Here is a 17,550-nt window from a genome sequence, read left to right as displayed (position 1 = left end):
CAGTTAGTATTAGTACTCATTTGGGAAATGCAAATTCAGATTTTTACAATTTTATTTTATTTTATTTTTTTTTGAGACGGAGTCTGGCTCTGTCACCCAGACTGGAGTGCTGTGGCATGATCTCAGCCCACTGCACCCTCCTCCTCCTGAGCTCAAACCATCCTCCTACCTCAAGTAGCTGCGACTACAGACACACACCACCACACCTGGCTAACTTATTTTTATTTTTGTTGTTTATTTTTTTGTAGAGATGGGGTTTTGTTATGTTGCCCAGGCTGGTCTCAAGCGGTCCTCCCTCCTCAGCCTTTTCAAAGTGCTATTACTATTGGCATGAGCCAACGTGCTGGCCTATTTTTATGTATTTATTTTGACACAGGGTCTTGCTCTGTCTCCCAGGTTGGAGTGCAGTGATGCAATCATGGCTCACTGCAGTCTTGACCTTTTGGGCTCAAGCAATCCTCCCACCTCAGCCTGCTGAGTAGCTGGGACTACAGGGGTGTACCACCACACCTGGCTCATTTTTGTATTTTTTGTAGAGACAGGTTTTGCCATGTTGCCCAGGCTGGTCTGGGCTCAAGTGACCTACCCTACTCAGCCTCCCAAAATGCTGGGATTATAGGTGTGAGCCACTGCACCCAGTCAGAATTCAAATTATAATGAGAAATGCCACTTACACACTCACTAGAATATTTAGAATTAAAGATTTTGGCCGGGCGCGGTGGCTCAAGCCTGTAATCCCAGCACTTTGGGAGGCCGAGACGGGCGGATCACGAGGTTAGGAGATCGAGACCATCCTGGCTAACACAGTGAAACCCCGTCTCTACTAAAAATACAAAAAACTAGCCGGGCGTGGTGGCGGGTGCCTGTAGTCCCAGCTACTCGGGAGGCTGAGGCCGGAGAATGGCGTAAACCCGGGAGGCGGAGCTTGCAGTGAGCTGAGATCCGGCCACTGCACTCCAGCCTGGGCGGCAGAGCGAGACTCCGTCTCAAAAAAAAAAAAAAAAAAAAAATAGAATTAAAGATTTTAACCATACTAATTGTTGGTGAATTGGAAAATAGTTTCTTGTTACATTAAATGTACATACAACATTACCATCCAACCCAGGAATCCTAATACTAGATATTTGTCTAAGAGGAAAGAAAACATACATTCCCTTGTGTTTAACTGCTTTTAGCAGCTGTGTTCGTAATACCTATAAATCACAAATACCCAGAAGTTCATCAGTGGGTAATTGGATATTCATTATGATGGAATACTCAGCAATAGTAAGGAGTAAACTACTGATTATATGCAACAAGTTGGATAAATCTCTAAAGTATTAGCATTATGTCACATGGAAGATGTCAGACACTACATACATGAAGTTCTAGAAAAGTCAAAACTATAGCGACAGAAACCAAACCAGTGGTTGCCAGGGTGAGGGTAGGGAATTGACCACAGAAGAGGTTTAGAGCAATATTTTGTGGAGGTGAGAATGTTTTATATATATATATATCTCTCTCTCTCCACAAAGAGATACCACTTCACATCCACTGAGATGGCTATAAGTAAAAAGACAGACATGTTGGTGAGGATGTGGAAGAACTAGAACCTGTCATATTCCTGGTGGGAATATGAAATGGTGACACTGCATTGGAAGACAGTTTGGTAGTTCCTCAGAAAGTTAAACATGGAGTTAACCATATGACCTAGTTGTTCCACTCAAGTGTAGACTCAAGAAAAATAAAAACATGTTTATGCAAAACCTGTACATAAATGTTTGTAGCAACATTATTCATAATATCCCCCAAAAATGGAATTAACCTAAATGTCCATCAGCTGATGAATGGATAAATAAATTTTGGCCGGGCGCAGGGGCTCATGCCTGTAATCCCAGAACTTTGGGAGGCCAAAGCAGGCGAGTCACCTGAGGTCAGGAGTTCAAGATCAGGCTGGCCAACTTGGCAAAACCCCGTCTCTACTAAAGATACAAAAATTAGCTGGGTATGGTGGTGGGCACCTGTAATCCCAGCTACTTGGGAGGCTGAGGCAGGAGAATCACTTGAACCCGGGAGGCAGAGGTTGCAGTGAGCCGAGATCATGCCACTGCACTTTAGCCTGGGCGACAGAGCAAGACTCTGTCTCAAGGGGGAAAAAAAAAGAATCTTAATTCCGTATACTGGAATATTATTTGGAAATTTATTTAAATGATGCTACACTTGATTCATGCTACAGTGTGGATGAATGTCGAGAACATTATGCTAATTGAGAGGAGTCAGTCACAAAGGATAACAGTTGTTTGTTAGTCTGTTCTCATGCTACTGATAAAGCCATACCCGAGACTGGGTAATTTATAAAGGAAAGAGGTTTTAATGAACTTGCAGTTCCACATGGTTGGGGAGGCCTCACAATCATGACAGAAGACGAAGCAAGAGCAAAGGGATGTCTTACATGGTGACAGGCAAGAGAGTTTGTGCAGGGGAACTCCCCTTTATAAAACCATCAGATCTCATGAGATTTATTCAGTACCACAAGAACAATATAGAGGAAACTGCCCCCATGTTCAATTATCTGGCCCTGCCCTTGGCATGTGGGGCTTATTACAGTTAAAAGTGAGATTTGAGTGGGGACACAGCTAAACCCTATCAAATTGTATGATTTCATTAATATGAAATGTTCAGAATAGGCAAGTGTATAGGAGAGAAAATAGATTGGTAAATGCCTAGGGCTGGAGGGACTAATGGTGAATGAGTTCCTGCTAACAGGTAAGGGGTTTGACTTAGGATAGTGATGAGATGTTCTATAATTAGGTAGTACATCCCTGTGAATATAGTAAAAACCATTAAGTTGTACATTTTAATTCAGTGAATTGTGTGGTATATTATATATTAAGTTAATGTTTATACACATATACACCAATTTAGTTTTTTTTAATGTTATCAGATTAACTGAAGATAATGAATTTTAAAATAATTGTTGTGATGTAAGAGGAGAAAGGAAAGGATGTGCTAAACTTAGTTTAAACAGCCATTATGGAGAACAGTGGAGGATCCTCAAAAAAACTAAGAAATACGACTACCATATGGTCCAGCAATCCCACTACTAGGTATACATCCAAAATAAATAAAATAAGTTTATCAAAGGGATATCCGTACACCCATTATTATTGCAGCATTATTGACAATAGCCAAGATTTGGAATCACCCTGTGTCCACCAAGGAATGAATGGGTAAAGAAAATATGGTACATAGATAAATGGAATACTATTCGGCCATAAAAAAAGAATGAAATGCTGTCATTCGCAGCAATGTAGATGGCATTGGAGGACATTATGTTAAGTGAAATGAGCCAGGACCAAGAAGTTAAATACCACATGTTCTCACTGGTAGGTGGAAGCTAAAAAAAAAAGTAGATCTCTCAGAAGCAAAAAATAGAACAGGAAACAAAAGGCTGGAAAAGGTAGTGGGAAGGGAGGATTAGAGAGAGATACAAAATTACAGAAAAGGATATAAAATTACAGCTAGATGGGTGGATGAATTCTAGTGTTCCATAGCATAGTAGGCTGACTATAGTTAATAATAACATAGTTTCAGATAGCTAGGACAATATTGAATGTTCCCAACACAAAGAAATGATAAGTGTTTAAGATAATGGATATGCAAATTATCTTGATCTTATCACCATGCATTATATGTCTAGAAACATCACTCTGTACCCCATGAATATTTATAATTTTTGTTAATTTTTTTATAAGTGAAAATAATTTCATCTGTATCCTATACATATTTGGTACTTTTTAAAAATGAATAATTTGACCTATACATAACACCAAAGGAAAAAGAATTAACCAAAATCTTGTTTTAAACATTTGTAATAATAATTGAATGTTCCCATAATAGGGTAATATCTTCTTCAGTTTACTGATCTCAAAACCAGAAATCACATTTGTTTTTACTTAAAATAGTACCATGTTGCTACATCTGATTTTTATTGACCAGATAATATTCTATTTCCTGGTGGTATTTTGAAAAAACTAACTCCCTAATTTTTGACAATTAAATTGTTTCTAATTAATGAATCTTTATAACTATGGCATGATGCTTCTGATGACTTGCTTCTTTGCTATAAGTTTATAGAAATAGTTACTGATTCAGTAAATTACCAGCAATTAATTCATTTGTCCATGTATATGTTTATTATTTGTATTTTTTTGAGTCAATTGTCATTGCCCACTTAACCTACTATATTATTGTTTTTCTTAAAACTGAAAATGATCTGTGTATATATGGAAATGAATATTAAATTACTTATGTGAATATATTACCAGTGTGTTGTGTCATTTAATTTTAGTTTTGTTATTTTTTAGAAGAGTTACTCTTAATACATTAAGGTTTTTAGGGGGATAAACTAAGTAGAAGTTTAGTTATCAAGTAGATAACAAGGTTGAACTTTTTCCCCTCACAGAAACTCCTTTGAATTTAATATTTTAAGGTTCTATATATGTTCAGTCACAGTGTGATTAGGATATAGTTACTACTCCAGTGGTTACTGATTTATATTTTCTTCTTTTTATAGTGCACTAGTGAAATTGATGAATAAGTCAATAGAGGGGACAGCAGATGATGAAGAGGAGGGTGTAAGTCCAGATACAGCTATCCGTTCAGGACTTGAACTTCTTAAGGTATTTTTGAAACAGTTTTGTTGCCATGTATTTCTGTGGGGTCATAATTTGCCTTCCCTTCAGGATATGCAAGAGTCAGGCTTATTTCATAGGAAACTATTTGAAAGATTTAAAACCTGTGTTGGAAATCAGATTATGTAAAAGTAATATTTTTATGTTATAATATAATGTAATTATTTTACATTATAAATTAATATTTGTTTCACTGTTTATCATTTTCATGCCTTCTATGCTTGGTAGTGATTACTGTACAATCTATTCTTAGTAATAGCAAGGTGTGACTTAAGACTTAGTGGACAGGGTATGTGACTAAATCTAGGGGAGGGAATATCATCATTAAAGGGAATATTTCTTGGTATATTTGTGGGATTCTTGGGAGACTGGCATGAATAGAAAAAAGGGGTGTTTTGAGGAATAATGGGAGACAAGGTGGTTCCAGATTGTCGAGTGCCACTGGGTAAGAAAGGTACTGTCACGAGCTTTTAACCTGGCTTACAACCAGCTGCAGCCCTTGATAGAACTTTCATTGGATTGAGTAAAAGAAGGGAAGAAATTGAAGGCAAAGAGACGTGATACCACTGTGACTTACAGGAGAAGAGACAAACCAGTGCAATGGATGTTACATAGAAAAAGAATTATGGGCTCGTATTCCGAGGTTCTTAAATGTAATTTCATTGAGCTGGGCTCAATGCCTGTAATCCCAGCACTTTGGGAGGCCGAGGCGGGCAGATCACGACGTCAAGACCATCCTGGCCAACATGGGGAAACCCTGTCTCTACTAATAAAGTACAAAAATTAGCTAGACATGGTGGCACACGCCTGTAGTCACAGCTACTTCGGAGGCTGAGGCAGGAAAATCGCTTGAACCCGGGAGATGGAGGTTGCAGTGAGCCGAGATCGTGCCACTGCACTCCAGCTTGGCGTCAGAGTGAGACTCTGTCTCAAAAGAAAAAAAAAATCATTTCATTGATAGAATTGATATGATGCCTCATGAATAAGATTTTAATTAATTTTTTTAGTAATTGAGTTGTATTTTTAAGTTCTCTTAAAAGTGAAACCACCTTTAAGGTAACATTTTTTAATAGATTGGTTTTTATTACATTTTTCTAATTTAATTCTCCAGTTTTCTATAAATAATCAAAACCACGTAAGTAAATATTATCACTGCAAGCCTTGCCAAATGAGACAGTAGCACTTAATGACCATTAAATAAGTGCTTATTGAAAAATTAATGAAGACCACCTGCTCATTCCCCTTTCTCCCTGCTTCTCTATTTGCCTCCCTAATCTTGATACTACACTAACTGAATTGTTATGAATTGTATGGAAGGTTAACTCTTTAGACATGTATCTAACTTGCTAAAAATTATTTAAGAACAGGCTCGTGCTCATGTCATAATAAGGGAATAATTATGTATTATAATCATAATTAAAAGTTCACAATAGTGGCTTCTTTGTTGATAATTATGATGAGTGATTTCACTTGAAATATTTTCTTGCCTTGGTACAGTGGTTTATGCCTGTAATCCCAGCCAAGGCAGGAAGATCTCTTGAGCACAGGAGTTGGAGACCAGCCTGGGCAACATAGCTAGACCTCATCTCTACAAAAAAAAAAAAAAAAAAAAAACGCCGGGCGCGGTGGCTCACGCCTGTAATCCCAGCACTTTGGGAGGCTGAGGTGGGCAGATCATGGGGTCAGGAGATCGAGACCATCCTGGCAAACACGGTGAAACTCCGTCTCTATTAAAAGTACAAAAAATAAGCCGGGCATGGTGGCGGGCACCTGTAGTCCCAGCTACTCAGGAGGCTGAGGCAGGAGAATGGCGTGAAACTAGGAGGCGGAGCTTGTAGTGAGCTGAGATCAGGCCACTGCACTCTAGCCTGGGCGATAGAGTGAGACTCCGTCTCAAAAAAAAAAAAAATTTTTTTTAGCTGGGCTGGTGCACCTGTAATCTCAGCTCAGGAGGCTGAGACCACAGTGAGCTGTGATGTTCCACCGCACTCCAGCCTAGGTGACAGAGTGAAATCCTGTCACAAAAAAAAAAAAGAAAAAAAAAATTCTCATAGATTATCTTTTTGCCAGTCAAAGAAAGCTCTGAGTTAGCATTTTGTTTACATTACACAAAGATTGAGTCATTACGTATGGAGGTTTTATTTCAAGTAAGCATTCCTTCATCTAAATACAATATATTTATAAACTGATAATAGTTATTAATATTGTAAATCACATTCCATAAAAAAGGAGTTTTGTGTTCTAAGTAGCAGAGTAGACTAAGAGGTGAAGAAGAAAATAGGACAAAGGCTGTCTGTCAGTTGTGTGAAGGAATAACTGGGAGCTACTACACCACACAGTATTTCTGATAATGTCTAATTAGCCATAACTAACTGCAAGGGTGGCTAGGAGATGTATCTCTATTCTGTGTAGCTAGCATATTTACCCCAGAATTTATTTATGTATGTATTTATTTATTTATTTATCACGGGAAGTATTTCTTTTTTAATGGATTAAAACAATTGTCTGTACTTCTAAAGCTGTATCTATTTTTTCAGGTTCTGTCTTTCACACATCCTACCTCGTTCCACTCTGCAGAGACATATGAGTCCTTGTTACAGTGCCTAAGAATGGAAGATGACAAGGTGGCAGAAGCTGCTATTCAAATTTTTAGAAATACAGGTCACAAAATAGAAACAGACCTTCCCCAGATACGATCGTGAGTACATTTTTTGTCCCATGGTAAATACAAAAGTTTCTAAGTGTGGGAACCATAAAATCATTGTTTTCCTTTTGTATAGGAAGTTGGGAGAGAGGAAAGACAATTTTGATTTAAAAGCTACTTTTCTGTGTCCTCTGTTTTGTCTTTCCCTTGCCTTACACCCCTCTCCCACCATTAGAATGTAGGCAGCAGAGTAAACTGAAACTACATGTTTGTTTATAACAAAATCATTTTAAGATATTAAGAATCAAAGGTTATCCCATAATTTAGTGTTTTATTTATGATTAATATCTTTCTAATCCATGTATATTCATCTTTTTTTCTGTAAATGGGTTATAAATTCAATAACTGTCACACTGCTATCCTACCAAAAAATGGGGCAAATAGTTCACTTTGGCATCTTAAAAATGTTAAGGTGAAACTTGTGCTGAGATGTTATATTTAGACTTAAAATATGCAGAAGACATCTTCTGGAGGAAAAAATACATTGCAAATGGCTGTTGAATCATATGTATTTGCAAGTAGTTCAAGGTCTATTGAACTACATACCATTTTCCTCTTATGGTAATCATAGGACAAGCAGTCTCCTGAAGTTTTTATTAAATTTGTGAACTTATAGTTTAACTTGTGAAAAATTCAGTGTTCATTGTACATTCTCTTCATTCTCAGCATTGTCTGGCTAATAAAAAAAGTTACCACAATCAGTCCCTGCCCTCGAGGAGTTTGTAGACTAGAAATAATAAACTTTATATGTATACATTATTAAAAAAAGATTATTGACACAATAGGATAGATTTTGATAAGTTTTTCAAGGGAGGAAATCCTATACATTTTTTTAAGGCAAAGGATCTATTCTTAGAGAAATTCTACCCCAAAGGAAGCAATTGAAAATGGGTATAGGTAGAAGAGGTAACTTTGGACGTGAGGAATAAAATACCTCATTCATAAGATTAATGGAGGAGAAAGGAGATAATCACTGGAAAGAAGAAAAGCACAACACTAAAGACCTCAATAACATCTCTGATGGCATCACTGGATTATACTGCTCTATAAAAAAACAAGAAGAAAGATTAAAGTTGACTTTCTGTATTATTTTATTTGGCTAATAATAATTAATAATACATTTAACAACAGTTTGATTGAAACTGTCTACCTTTGTCATTCACCAGTGTTATTTTATAAGAGATCATAGTCTGGTAAATGGAACGGTGAAAGACTAAACAGATAGGAGAGAGGAAAGACATCTTCCGTGTAGAAGTGTGGCCAAGACTCAGTCAAGGAAGTCTATTTGGGCATGGACATCCCTATCTCATAATTCCAAAGTCCATAGAGACAAACTTCAGGCATATTTATAAATGTCACATCAGACTTACACCAACTAGCATATGTTCCCATTTTTGGTTAAGGTGCATGGCCTGGAGCCTGCAGTATAGCTTTTCATATCTAGCCTTCCATTATCATAAGAGGGCATTGTCACCCCTGCATTCATTTGATACCACTAACTTTATAATCTATGAAACAGGCTCTTCTCTAATAACATTAAATATATGACAAATATCTTTCCTTCTATGTTTGTTTCGCTTTATCAATTTTCTTTTTTTTTTTTTTTTTTTTTTTTTTTTTTTTTTTGAGACGGAGTCTCGCTCTGTCGCCCAGGCTGGAGTGCAGTGGCGCGATCTCGGCTCACTGCAAGCTCCGCCTCCTGGGTTCACGCCATTCTCCTGCCTCAGCCTCCCGAGTAGCTGGGACTACAGGCGCCCACAACCGCGCCCGGCTAATTTTTTGTATTTTTAGTAGAGACGGGGTTTCACCGTGGTCTCGATCTCCTGACCTTGTGATCCGCCCGCCTCGGCCTCCCAAAGTGCTGGGATTACAGGCGTGAGCCACCGCGCCCGGCCATCAATTTTCTTCTGATTATAAAAATACTTAATGTTCATTGCAGCAAACTGAAACTAGAAAAGATGTAACGAAATAGTCACCATTAACATTTGATATGTATACTTTCTATGAATGTTCATCTACTAGATGTGTTTGTCTATTTTTTATAAGTTCATATATGCACACTGTTTTCTTCATTCTACCTAATGTTTTTTCGTGTCATCAACATTTAATTTTTGGAGAGTGTTACATGTTTTTCCATCTCGTCCTGAAAGAAGACTGTTTTAGATTACTTTTCATTGTCAGTGTAGAGGGTAAGTGTATGGATTTTGAAAGAGGTGCTAATTTTCAAATCCCAACTCCCAGTTTCCTAACTTCGTCATCTTAGGAGGCTTAAATAACATCTTTGTGCTTTAATTTTCTCATCTGTGTAAAGACTATAATAGTCGTCTTTGGGTGGATGTGAACATTAGTTGAATTAATCCATGCAGAAATACCTAGAATGGTGCCTGGCACATAATAGTTAGATATTTATATTGCCATCCTAGTGATATATATGTAGCTGTATCTTTGCATACTTTCTTTCACTAGTATTATTTCAGCTGCTTAATACAACTTGGTCTTTTGCTACTCTCTTTCCATAGCTACTTTGAAATAACTGAAGGGGATTATAAAAGGGAATTGAAAAATTAGCAATCTCCTACTTAGAAGGTAAATGTAAAAATATGTCATGGGATAAGCTTTAGATTATGAATTAAGGGTTACTTGTTATTTTGCATATTTGTCAGGTAGCTTTAAAATGAAAATTGTCTCCTCAAGTAGGCTTTTTCTTGAGGCATTGTATTTCTTGGTTTATACTTGGGGGCAGAGAGGGAGCTTTTTTACAAGTTTCTTTAGATCAGATAATTTTTAAGAGAGCCTTCTCTACCAGCATCCATCCATATAGGGGACGTGGAAGTCAACCAAAGGAATAATTGTTTGTTTATGGGTTTAAGAAAAAAAAAAACTATATTATTTTTTGCAGGACCTTAATTCCCATTTTACATCAAAAAGCAAAGAGGGGTACTCCACACCAAGCAAAACAGGCTGTGCACTGTATACACGCCATATTCACAAATAAAGAAGTCCAGCTTGCACAGATTTTTGAGGTATATCTAATATATAGGTTGTGTTTATATTGGTCTTTATTTTTTAAGCTGTATAGTTTGATGAAGATGGAAGCTAGATTTTTTAAAGCTGTTTATATGAAGTCCTACCCTAGAATATAAATTCCTTGTGAGCAAGGATTCTGTCTATTTTATATGGTACTGCATTCCCGGCCTGTGGATCAGATTATATGTTCAAACACCTCATATTGAAGGGTTTTGTGGTTTTTGTTTGTTTTTTAGTTTGTTTTTGAGATAAGGTTTCACTTTCTCACCAGTGCTGGAGTACAGTGATGCGATCTCTGCTCACTGCAGCCCCGAACTCCTAGTTTCAAGCATTCCTCCTGCTTCAGCCTCCCAAGTAGCTGAGAGTACAGGCACTGCCACCATGCCCAGCTATTTTTGGATTTTTTTATAGAGATGGGGTTTTGCCATATTGCCCAGCCTGGTCTCAAACTCCTAGACTGAAGCGATCCACCCACTTCATGCTTTCAAAGTACGAGGATTACACACATGAGCCAGCACACCTGGCCTTACGTGTTTATGTTAGAACGTTTTACTTAATTTTAGCCTTATTGGTTCAGTGGTGCATTTATCCTCAGAAAGTATTAGTAGATAATTTTGAACAATCCAGTTTTAAGTACCTAAGAGCCCTACCTGACAATCCTGTTTCCCTTTCTTTACTTATAATGACTGGCCTCATTTTACTATTAGAAATGTATTCCTATTATCATAAATTGGAGGTAGTGTGACCAAAACCCAGTGAACTCTTACTTTGTATGATTTAAGGTCATTTAAAATGTTCCCACAGGATAAGAAATCCACCAATATAGCAAATCCATTGTTGTAAATTAGTCAAAAATAATGCTGATTTCATGAAGCAAAAATTTTTTTTAACTTCTTTTGAGTTTTATTTTTTATGTTTTTTCTACATTCTTTCAATCTTGCTAAATTTTAGTAGGTGAATTAAGTACCAGGTGTCTTAGGTTGAAGTTAGTTATGATCATATTAGAGAAGATTGGTTTGGGCATGATAAATTCAGGAGGACCAGGAAAATGTACTGTTTCAGTAGAGTGTCTAGATATTTATCAAACAAATTGGTAATTTTGTCTGTTTTATTTTTATAGCCACTCAGTAGGAGTCTGAATGCTGATGTGCCAGAACAACTTATAACTCCATTAGTTTCATTGGGCCACATTTCTATGTTAGCACCAGATCAGTTTGCTTCCCCAATGAAATCTGTAGTAGCAAATTTTATTGTGAAAGATCTGCTAATGAATGACAGGGTAAGTTTCTCATTTAATTAAATTGAGAATCATGAGACTAAGACTGTTTACATCTTCATCACAGAAACACTTCTGTTTCTATGTAATTCTCTTTTTCTTTTAAATTATTCTATATTGGTTCTACTTATTTATTATTTAAATTCCAAACTACTTCCTTATTTCATGGTAGCTATTACTACTAGAATTTCACACTTAAGAAACAAAAATTAGAACATGGGATTGGTGAATCATGAAAGTTAAATATAAGTAAAAGCTATTTTCCTGACCCTCAAAAGACAGTTTATCATTTTCTGGAATGTTAGAATTGGGTTATTTTTGTTTTTTGTTTTGAAGACAGAGTCTTGCTCTATACCCCAGGCTGGAATGCAGTGGCTCGCTGCAACCTTGGCCTCTTCTCATTCCTCAGCCTCCCAAGTAGCTGGGATTACAGGTGCCTGTCACCACGCCTGACTAATTTTTGTATTTTAAGTAGAGACGGGGTTTCACCATGTTGGCCAGGCTTGTATTGAACTCCTGACCTCAGGTGATCTGTCCACCTTGGCCTCCCAAAGTGCTGGGATTACAGGTATGAGCCACCATGCCTGGTTAAAATTTGTTTTATCAGACATTGTTAGAAATCTAAGTGGATTAGCCAGGCGTGGTAACGGGCGCCTGTAATCCTAGCTACTCAGGAGGCTGAGGCAGGAGAATCACTTGAACCGAGGAGGGAGAGGTTGCAGTGAGCCAAGATTGCACAGTTGCATTCCAGCTTGGGCAACAAGAGGGAAACTCTATCTCCAAAAAAAAAAAAAAGTAAGTGGACTTGAATTTGACTAATTTTTAAGATAATACACTGTACTTTTGGCACTAGATTTATTGATGTCTGTGTGCTCTGATTTATTACCTCTGTCTAGGTTGGAATGTATAGATTGAAAAGACTCCCCAAATGATTTTGGAAACACACCTTAATTAAGAATCACTGCTAGCAGGGCGTGGTGGGTCACGCCTGTAATCCCAGCACTTTGGGAGGCTGAGGCGGGTGGATCACCTGAGGTCAGGACTTCAAGACCAGCCTGGCCAACATGGTGAAACCCCGTCTTTACTAAAAATACAAAAAAAGTAGCCGGGCGTGATGGCAAGTGCCTGTAATCCCAGCTATTCGGCAGGCTGAGACAGGAGAATCGCTTGAACCCAGGAGGCAGAGGTTGCAGTGGGCCAAGATTGCGCCGTTGCACTCCAGTCTAGGCAACAAGAGCAAGACTCTGTCTCAAAAAAATAAATAAAAGAATCACTGCTTTACCAAATGGATCTGAATTAAATCTGTTGTTATTGAATAAAGACACAGATATGCTGGATCATTATGGATAACTTTCAATTAAGTGTTAATTTGTCACAAATCCAACTTATCCAAAGTTCCTAACTCTCACATGGTTCGGTAGTCTCGAGGCCTCAATATCAGGAACTTAAAGACACCAGCTAGTATACTTTCTGTATTTGTACCACCTCCCACTTTTGAATGCAGCAGATAAGAAGAGAAGAACATGGCCTAAGTCTCATTTCCCACACCACATATCCTTGCTGCTGTTTTTACTTTTGGTAGATGTGGTTGTCAACAAAGGTGAAATTTAAGATACCTCTTAAATGATGATTGTTGATAGATTGTGTTTTCAGATGGTCTTTTTTATTGTGGTAAACTATACATAATATCAAATTTGCCATTTTTAAGTGTTAACATAATAGCCACATTGTTATCTAATCATCACCATCCCATCCAGCTCCAGAATTTTTTCATCACCCCAAACAGAAACTCTGTACCCATTAAGCAACAACTCTCCATTGCCCTCTGTTCTACCTTCTGACTTTATGACTACCTGTTCTAGGTATCTCTTATATGATATTTGTCCTTTTGTTTCTGTTGTATTTCACTTAGCATGTCCTCAGGGCTCTTCCATGTTGTAATATGTATCAGAATGTTGTTCCTTTTGTGGCTAAATAGTGTTCTATTATATGTATATTTTTGTTTGTATATATCCCACATTTTGTTTGTCGATTGATAGATACTTGGGTTGCTTCTACGTGTTGGCTATTGTGAATAATGCCGATATAAACGTTTATGTTCCTGTTCTCCCATTTCTTGGGTATATATCTAGGAATAACATTATTGGGTTACATGTCATTTTCCTTTTTAAAAAAGCAATAGCCGGCCGGGCGCAGTGGCTCACGCCTGTAATCCCAGCACTTTGGGAGGCTGAGGTGGGAGGATTAAGAAGTCAGGAGATCAAGGCCATCCTCGCTAACACGGTGAAACCCCATCTCTACTAAAAATACAAAAAATTAGCTGGGCGTGGTGGTGGGTGCCTGTAGTCCAAGCTACTCGGGAGGCTGAGGCAGGAGAATGGCGTGAATCCGGGTGGCAGAGCTTGCAGTGAGCCTAGATCGTGCCACTGCACTCCAGCCTGGGCGACAGAGCAAGACTCCATCTCAAAAAAGAAAAACAAAAGCAATAGCCATACTAGTGCATAAGAAGTGGTATCTCATTGTGATTTTGATTTGCATTTTCCTATAATGATGTCAAGGATATTTTTTCTGTGCTTATTGACTACCCTGTGTATCTTCTTTGGAGAGCTATTAAATTCCTTCACCTACTCCACTCTTCTGTTTTTTTTGAGACATGGTCTCACTCTGTCACCCAGGCTAGAGTGCACTAGTGCAACCTTGGCTCACCGCAACCTCCGCCTCACAGACTCAAGCAATACCTCCTGCCTCAGCCTCCTGAGAAGTTGGGTCTACCAGCACATGCCACCATGCCTGGCTAATTTCTGTAGTTTTTTATAGAGACAGGGTTTCGCCATGTTGCCCATACTGCCTTCACCCGCTTTTAGTTGGGTTGCTTCTTGTTGAGTTTTAAGAGTTGTTTACATTTTCTGTGTATTAAACCATTGTCAGATATTTACCAGATCCAAGATCATGAAGATTTCTCCCTATGTCATCTTTTCAGAGTTTTATGGTTTTAGCTATTAAATTGAGATATTTGATTCATTCTGAGTTAATTCTTATATATATTAACAATCTAGTTTCTTTTTTTGTTTGTGTGTTTGTTTCTTGTGGATATCCAGGGGTTTTATGTTTTGTTTTTGTGTTTTTGAGACGGAGTCTCACTCTGTAGCCCAGTCTGGAGTGAAGTGGTGCAATCTTGGCTCACTGCAACCTCCGTCTCTTAGGTTCAAGCAGTTCTCCAACCTCAGCCTCCTGGATAGCTGAGACTACAGGCATGCACCACCATGCCCAGCTAATTTTTTGTATTTTTAGTGGAGGCGGGGTTTTGCCATGTTGGGCAGGCTGGTCTCAAACTCCTGACCTCAAGTGATCCACCTGCCTCAGCCCCCCATAGTGCTGGGATTACAGGCACTGACCCTCTGCACCTGGCTGAATATCCAGTTTTTCTAGCACCATTTGTTGAAGAGACTGTTCTTTCCCTAAAGGTGGTCTTGGCACCCTTGTCAAAAATGAATTACTATATATGCAAGGGTTTTCTGGGTTCTTTATTCCATTGGTCTGTATGTCTGTCCTTGCCAGTACCAGCCACACTGTTTTGATTACTGTAGGTTTTATAGTAAGTTTCAAAACTGGGAAGTATGAGTCTTCTAACTTTGTCCTTTTACAAGCTCTGGTTGGTGATGTTCCCATCGGTTTCTCAGAGGCTGTGTTGATCAACATGAAAAACTTAATCAGCAAAAAGTTAAATTTTTTTCTTCATGCTAATAGCTAAATTTATTCAATTGTCTATAGTCAACAGGTGAAAAGAATGGAAAACTGTGGTCTCCAGATGAAGAGGTTTCCCCTGAAGTACTAGCAAAGGTAAATTTGTTTAGGCCTTGATAATCTTCATGTTTAAAAAAGGAACATTTGTAGTTATCTTCCTCACCTTTTAAACATTTAATAAACAGAGATGGGATCTTGTTGTGTTGCTCAGTTTGGTCTTGAACTCCTGGGCTCAGCTGATCCTCCCACTTCAACCCCCATGAGCTTGAGCCATTGTGCCTAGCCGAGAGCCTTTTTTATTCAACAAGCTTTTCTTAAGGAGGTGCTTTATTTTAAAATTTATTTTAAAATTCTTTGCAAAAAATTGTTTCTTGAAGACATTGTAGTTGTCATTGTTTATTATATGTCAGTATCTTCTGCCTGCTAAAGCAATCTCAATGAGGCTGTTTTCTAGAGAGGTTGTTTATAGAGTGACGGTGCTCAGAGGCATCTTAAATCCAGCCTCACCACCACTATCTACAAGCATATGAATATTAACTTGGCAAAGATAGATAATTGTCAAGCTGGTCACTGTGGCAGATTTGGGATTTAAAATAAGATTTTATCATCTTTGATAATCTGTTTCACTTTTTGTTGCTTCATAGTCATCATATATTCTATCAATTCATTTTTCCTGGTTGTCAATAAATAAATAAATAACACTTTGGTTTTTTTTCGCACCTATAATCCCAGCACTTTGGGAGGCAGAGGCTCGAGGATCGCTTGAGCCCAGGAGTTCAAGACCAACCTGGGCAGCATAGTGAGCCGTGTCTCTACAAAATATTAAAAATAATTTAGTTGGACTAGGTATGGTGGCTCACACCTATAATCCCAGCACTTTGGGAGGCTGAGGCGGGCAGATGGCTTGAGATCAGTTCAAGACCAGTCTGGCCAACATGGTGAAACCCCTTGTCTACTAAAAATACAAAAACTAGCCAGGCGTGGTGTTGCACGTCTGTAATTCCAGCTACTTCAGAGATTGAGGCAGGACAGTCGCTTGAACCTGGGAGGTAGAGGCTGCAGTGAGCCAAGGTTGTGCCACTGCCCTCCAGCCTGGGCGACAGTGAAACTTGGTCTCAAATAATAATAATAATAATGATAGTAATAATAATTTGGCCGGGTGTGGTGGTGCATGCCTATAGTTCCACCTACGCAAGGAGGAAGCTGAGGCAGAAGGATCGCTTGAGCCCAGGAGGTCAAGGCTACAGTGAGTTGCGATCATGCCAGTACGCTCCAGCCTGGGTGACAGAGCAGATAGATGATTGTTACTAAATTTGTGGATTTAATAAATGTAAAGCTCAGTTTAAAAGTGGTGGATTTGGGATTTAAAATAAGATTGTATCATCTTCCTTGATAATCTGTTTCACTTTGTGTTGCTTCATAGTCATCATATATTCTATCAATTCATTTTTCCAGGCTGTCAATAAATAAATAATACCTTGATTTTTTGGCTGGCTCTTTCACGTATATTGGTAACAATCTTTTGACTAGACATTTCTAAGTAATTATGACTACCAATAATTATAGCAATTCCCTTTTTTTTGGGGTCAGAATGTTAAATGAGACTGAATCAGACTTGATGGTTTCTTCAAAGTAGTCTTTCAATACCACAAAACTATGAAACTCGAAAGTTATTTTCAGTCACTACAATCAATACAGTTTTTTTGTTTGTTTGTTTTGTTTTGTTTTGTTTTGTTTTTTTATGAAACAGAGTGCTCTGTTACCCAGGCTGGAGTGCAGTGGCACAATCTCGGCTCACTGCAACCTCTGCCTCCCGAGTTCAAGCAATTCTCATGCCTCAGCCTCCTGAGTAGCTGAGACTACAGGCATGTGCCACCATGCCTGGCTAATTTTTTTTTTTTTTTTTTTAAGTATAGACAGGATTTTTTAGTATATACAGTGTTTCAGCATGTTGGCTAGGCTGGTCTCAAATGCCTGACCTCAAGTGATCCACCTGCCTTGGCCTCCCAAAGTGCTGGGATTATAGGCGTGAGTCACCACGCCCGGCCTGTATAGTTTAAATTGTTTTTAAAGTATATGTTTTCAAATAGTTTCAAAATCTTGGACAAACGTCTAAGTATGAAAAG

The 17,550-nt window shown here is 38.2% G+C and overlaps 1 protein-coding gene across 4 annotated transcripts in view; it reads left to right on the top strand.

The window, feature by feature from the left end:
* The window catches only part of PDS5A (PDS5 cohesin associated factor A), a 165,366-nt gene that overhangs the window by 96,844 nt on the left and 50,972 nt on the right, over positions 1-17,550 (top strand). For all 4 annotated transcript variants that reach the window (XM_015138215.3, XM_078003242.1, XM_078003243.1 and 1 more), the window contains exons 18-22: positions 4,556-4,661; positions 7,211-7,371; positions 10,277-10,400; positions 11,525-11,683; positions 15,452-15,520. In XM_015138215.3, the coding sequence (XP_014993701.1) occupies positions 4,556-4,661; positions 7,211-7,371; positions 10,277-10,400; positions 11,525-11,683; positions 15,452-15,520 (619 nt within the window). The remainder of the gene's footprint in view (positions 1-4,555; positions 4,662-7,210; positions 7,372-10,276; positions 10,401-11,524; positions 11,684-15,451; positions 15,521-17,550) is intronic.

Source organism: Macaca mulatta, chromosome 5, assembly GCF_049350105.2.
Source record: "Macaca mulatta isolate MMU2019108-1 chromosome 5, T2T-MMU8v2.0, whole genome shotgun sequence".
Taxonomy (NCBI): domain Eukaryota; kingdom Metazoa; phylum Chordata; class Mammalia; order Primates; family Cercopithecidae; genus Macaca; species Macaca mulatta.
This window is presented reverse-complemented; position numbering and strand designations above follow the sequence as displayed.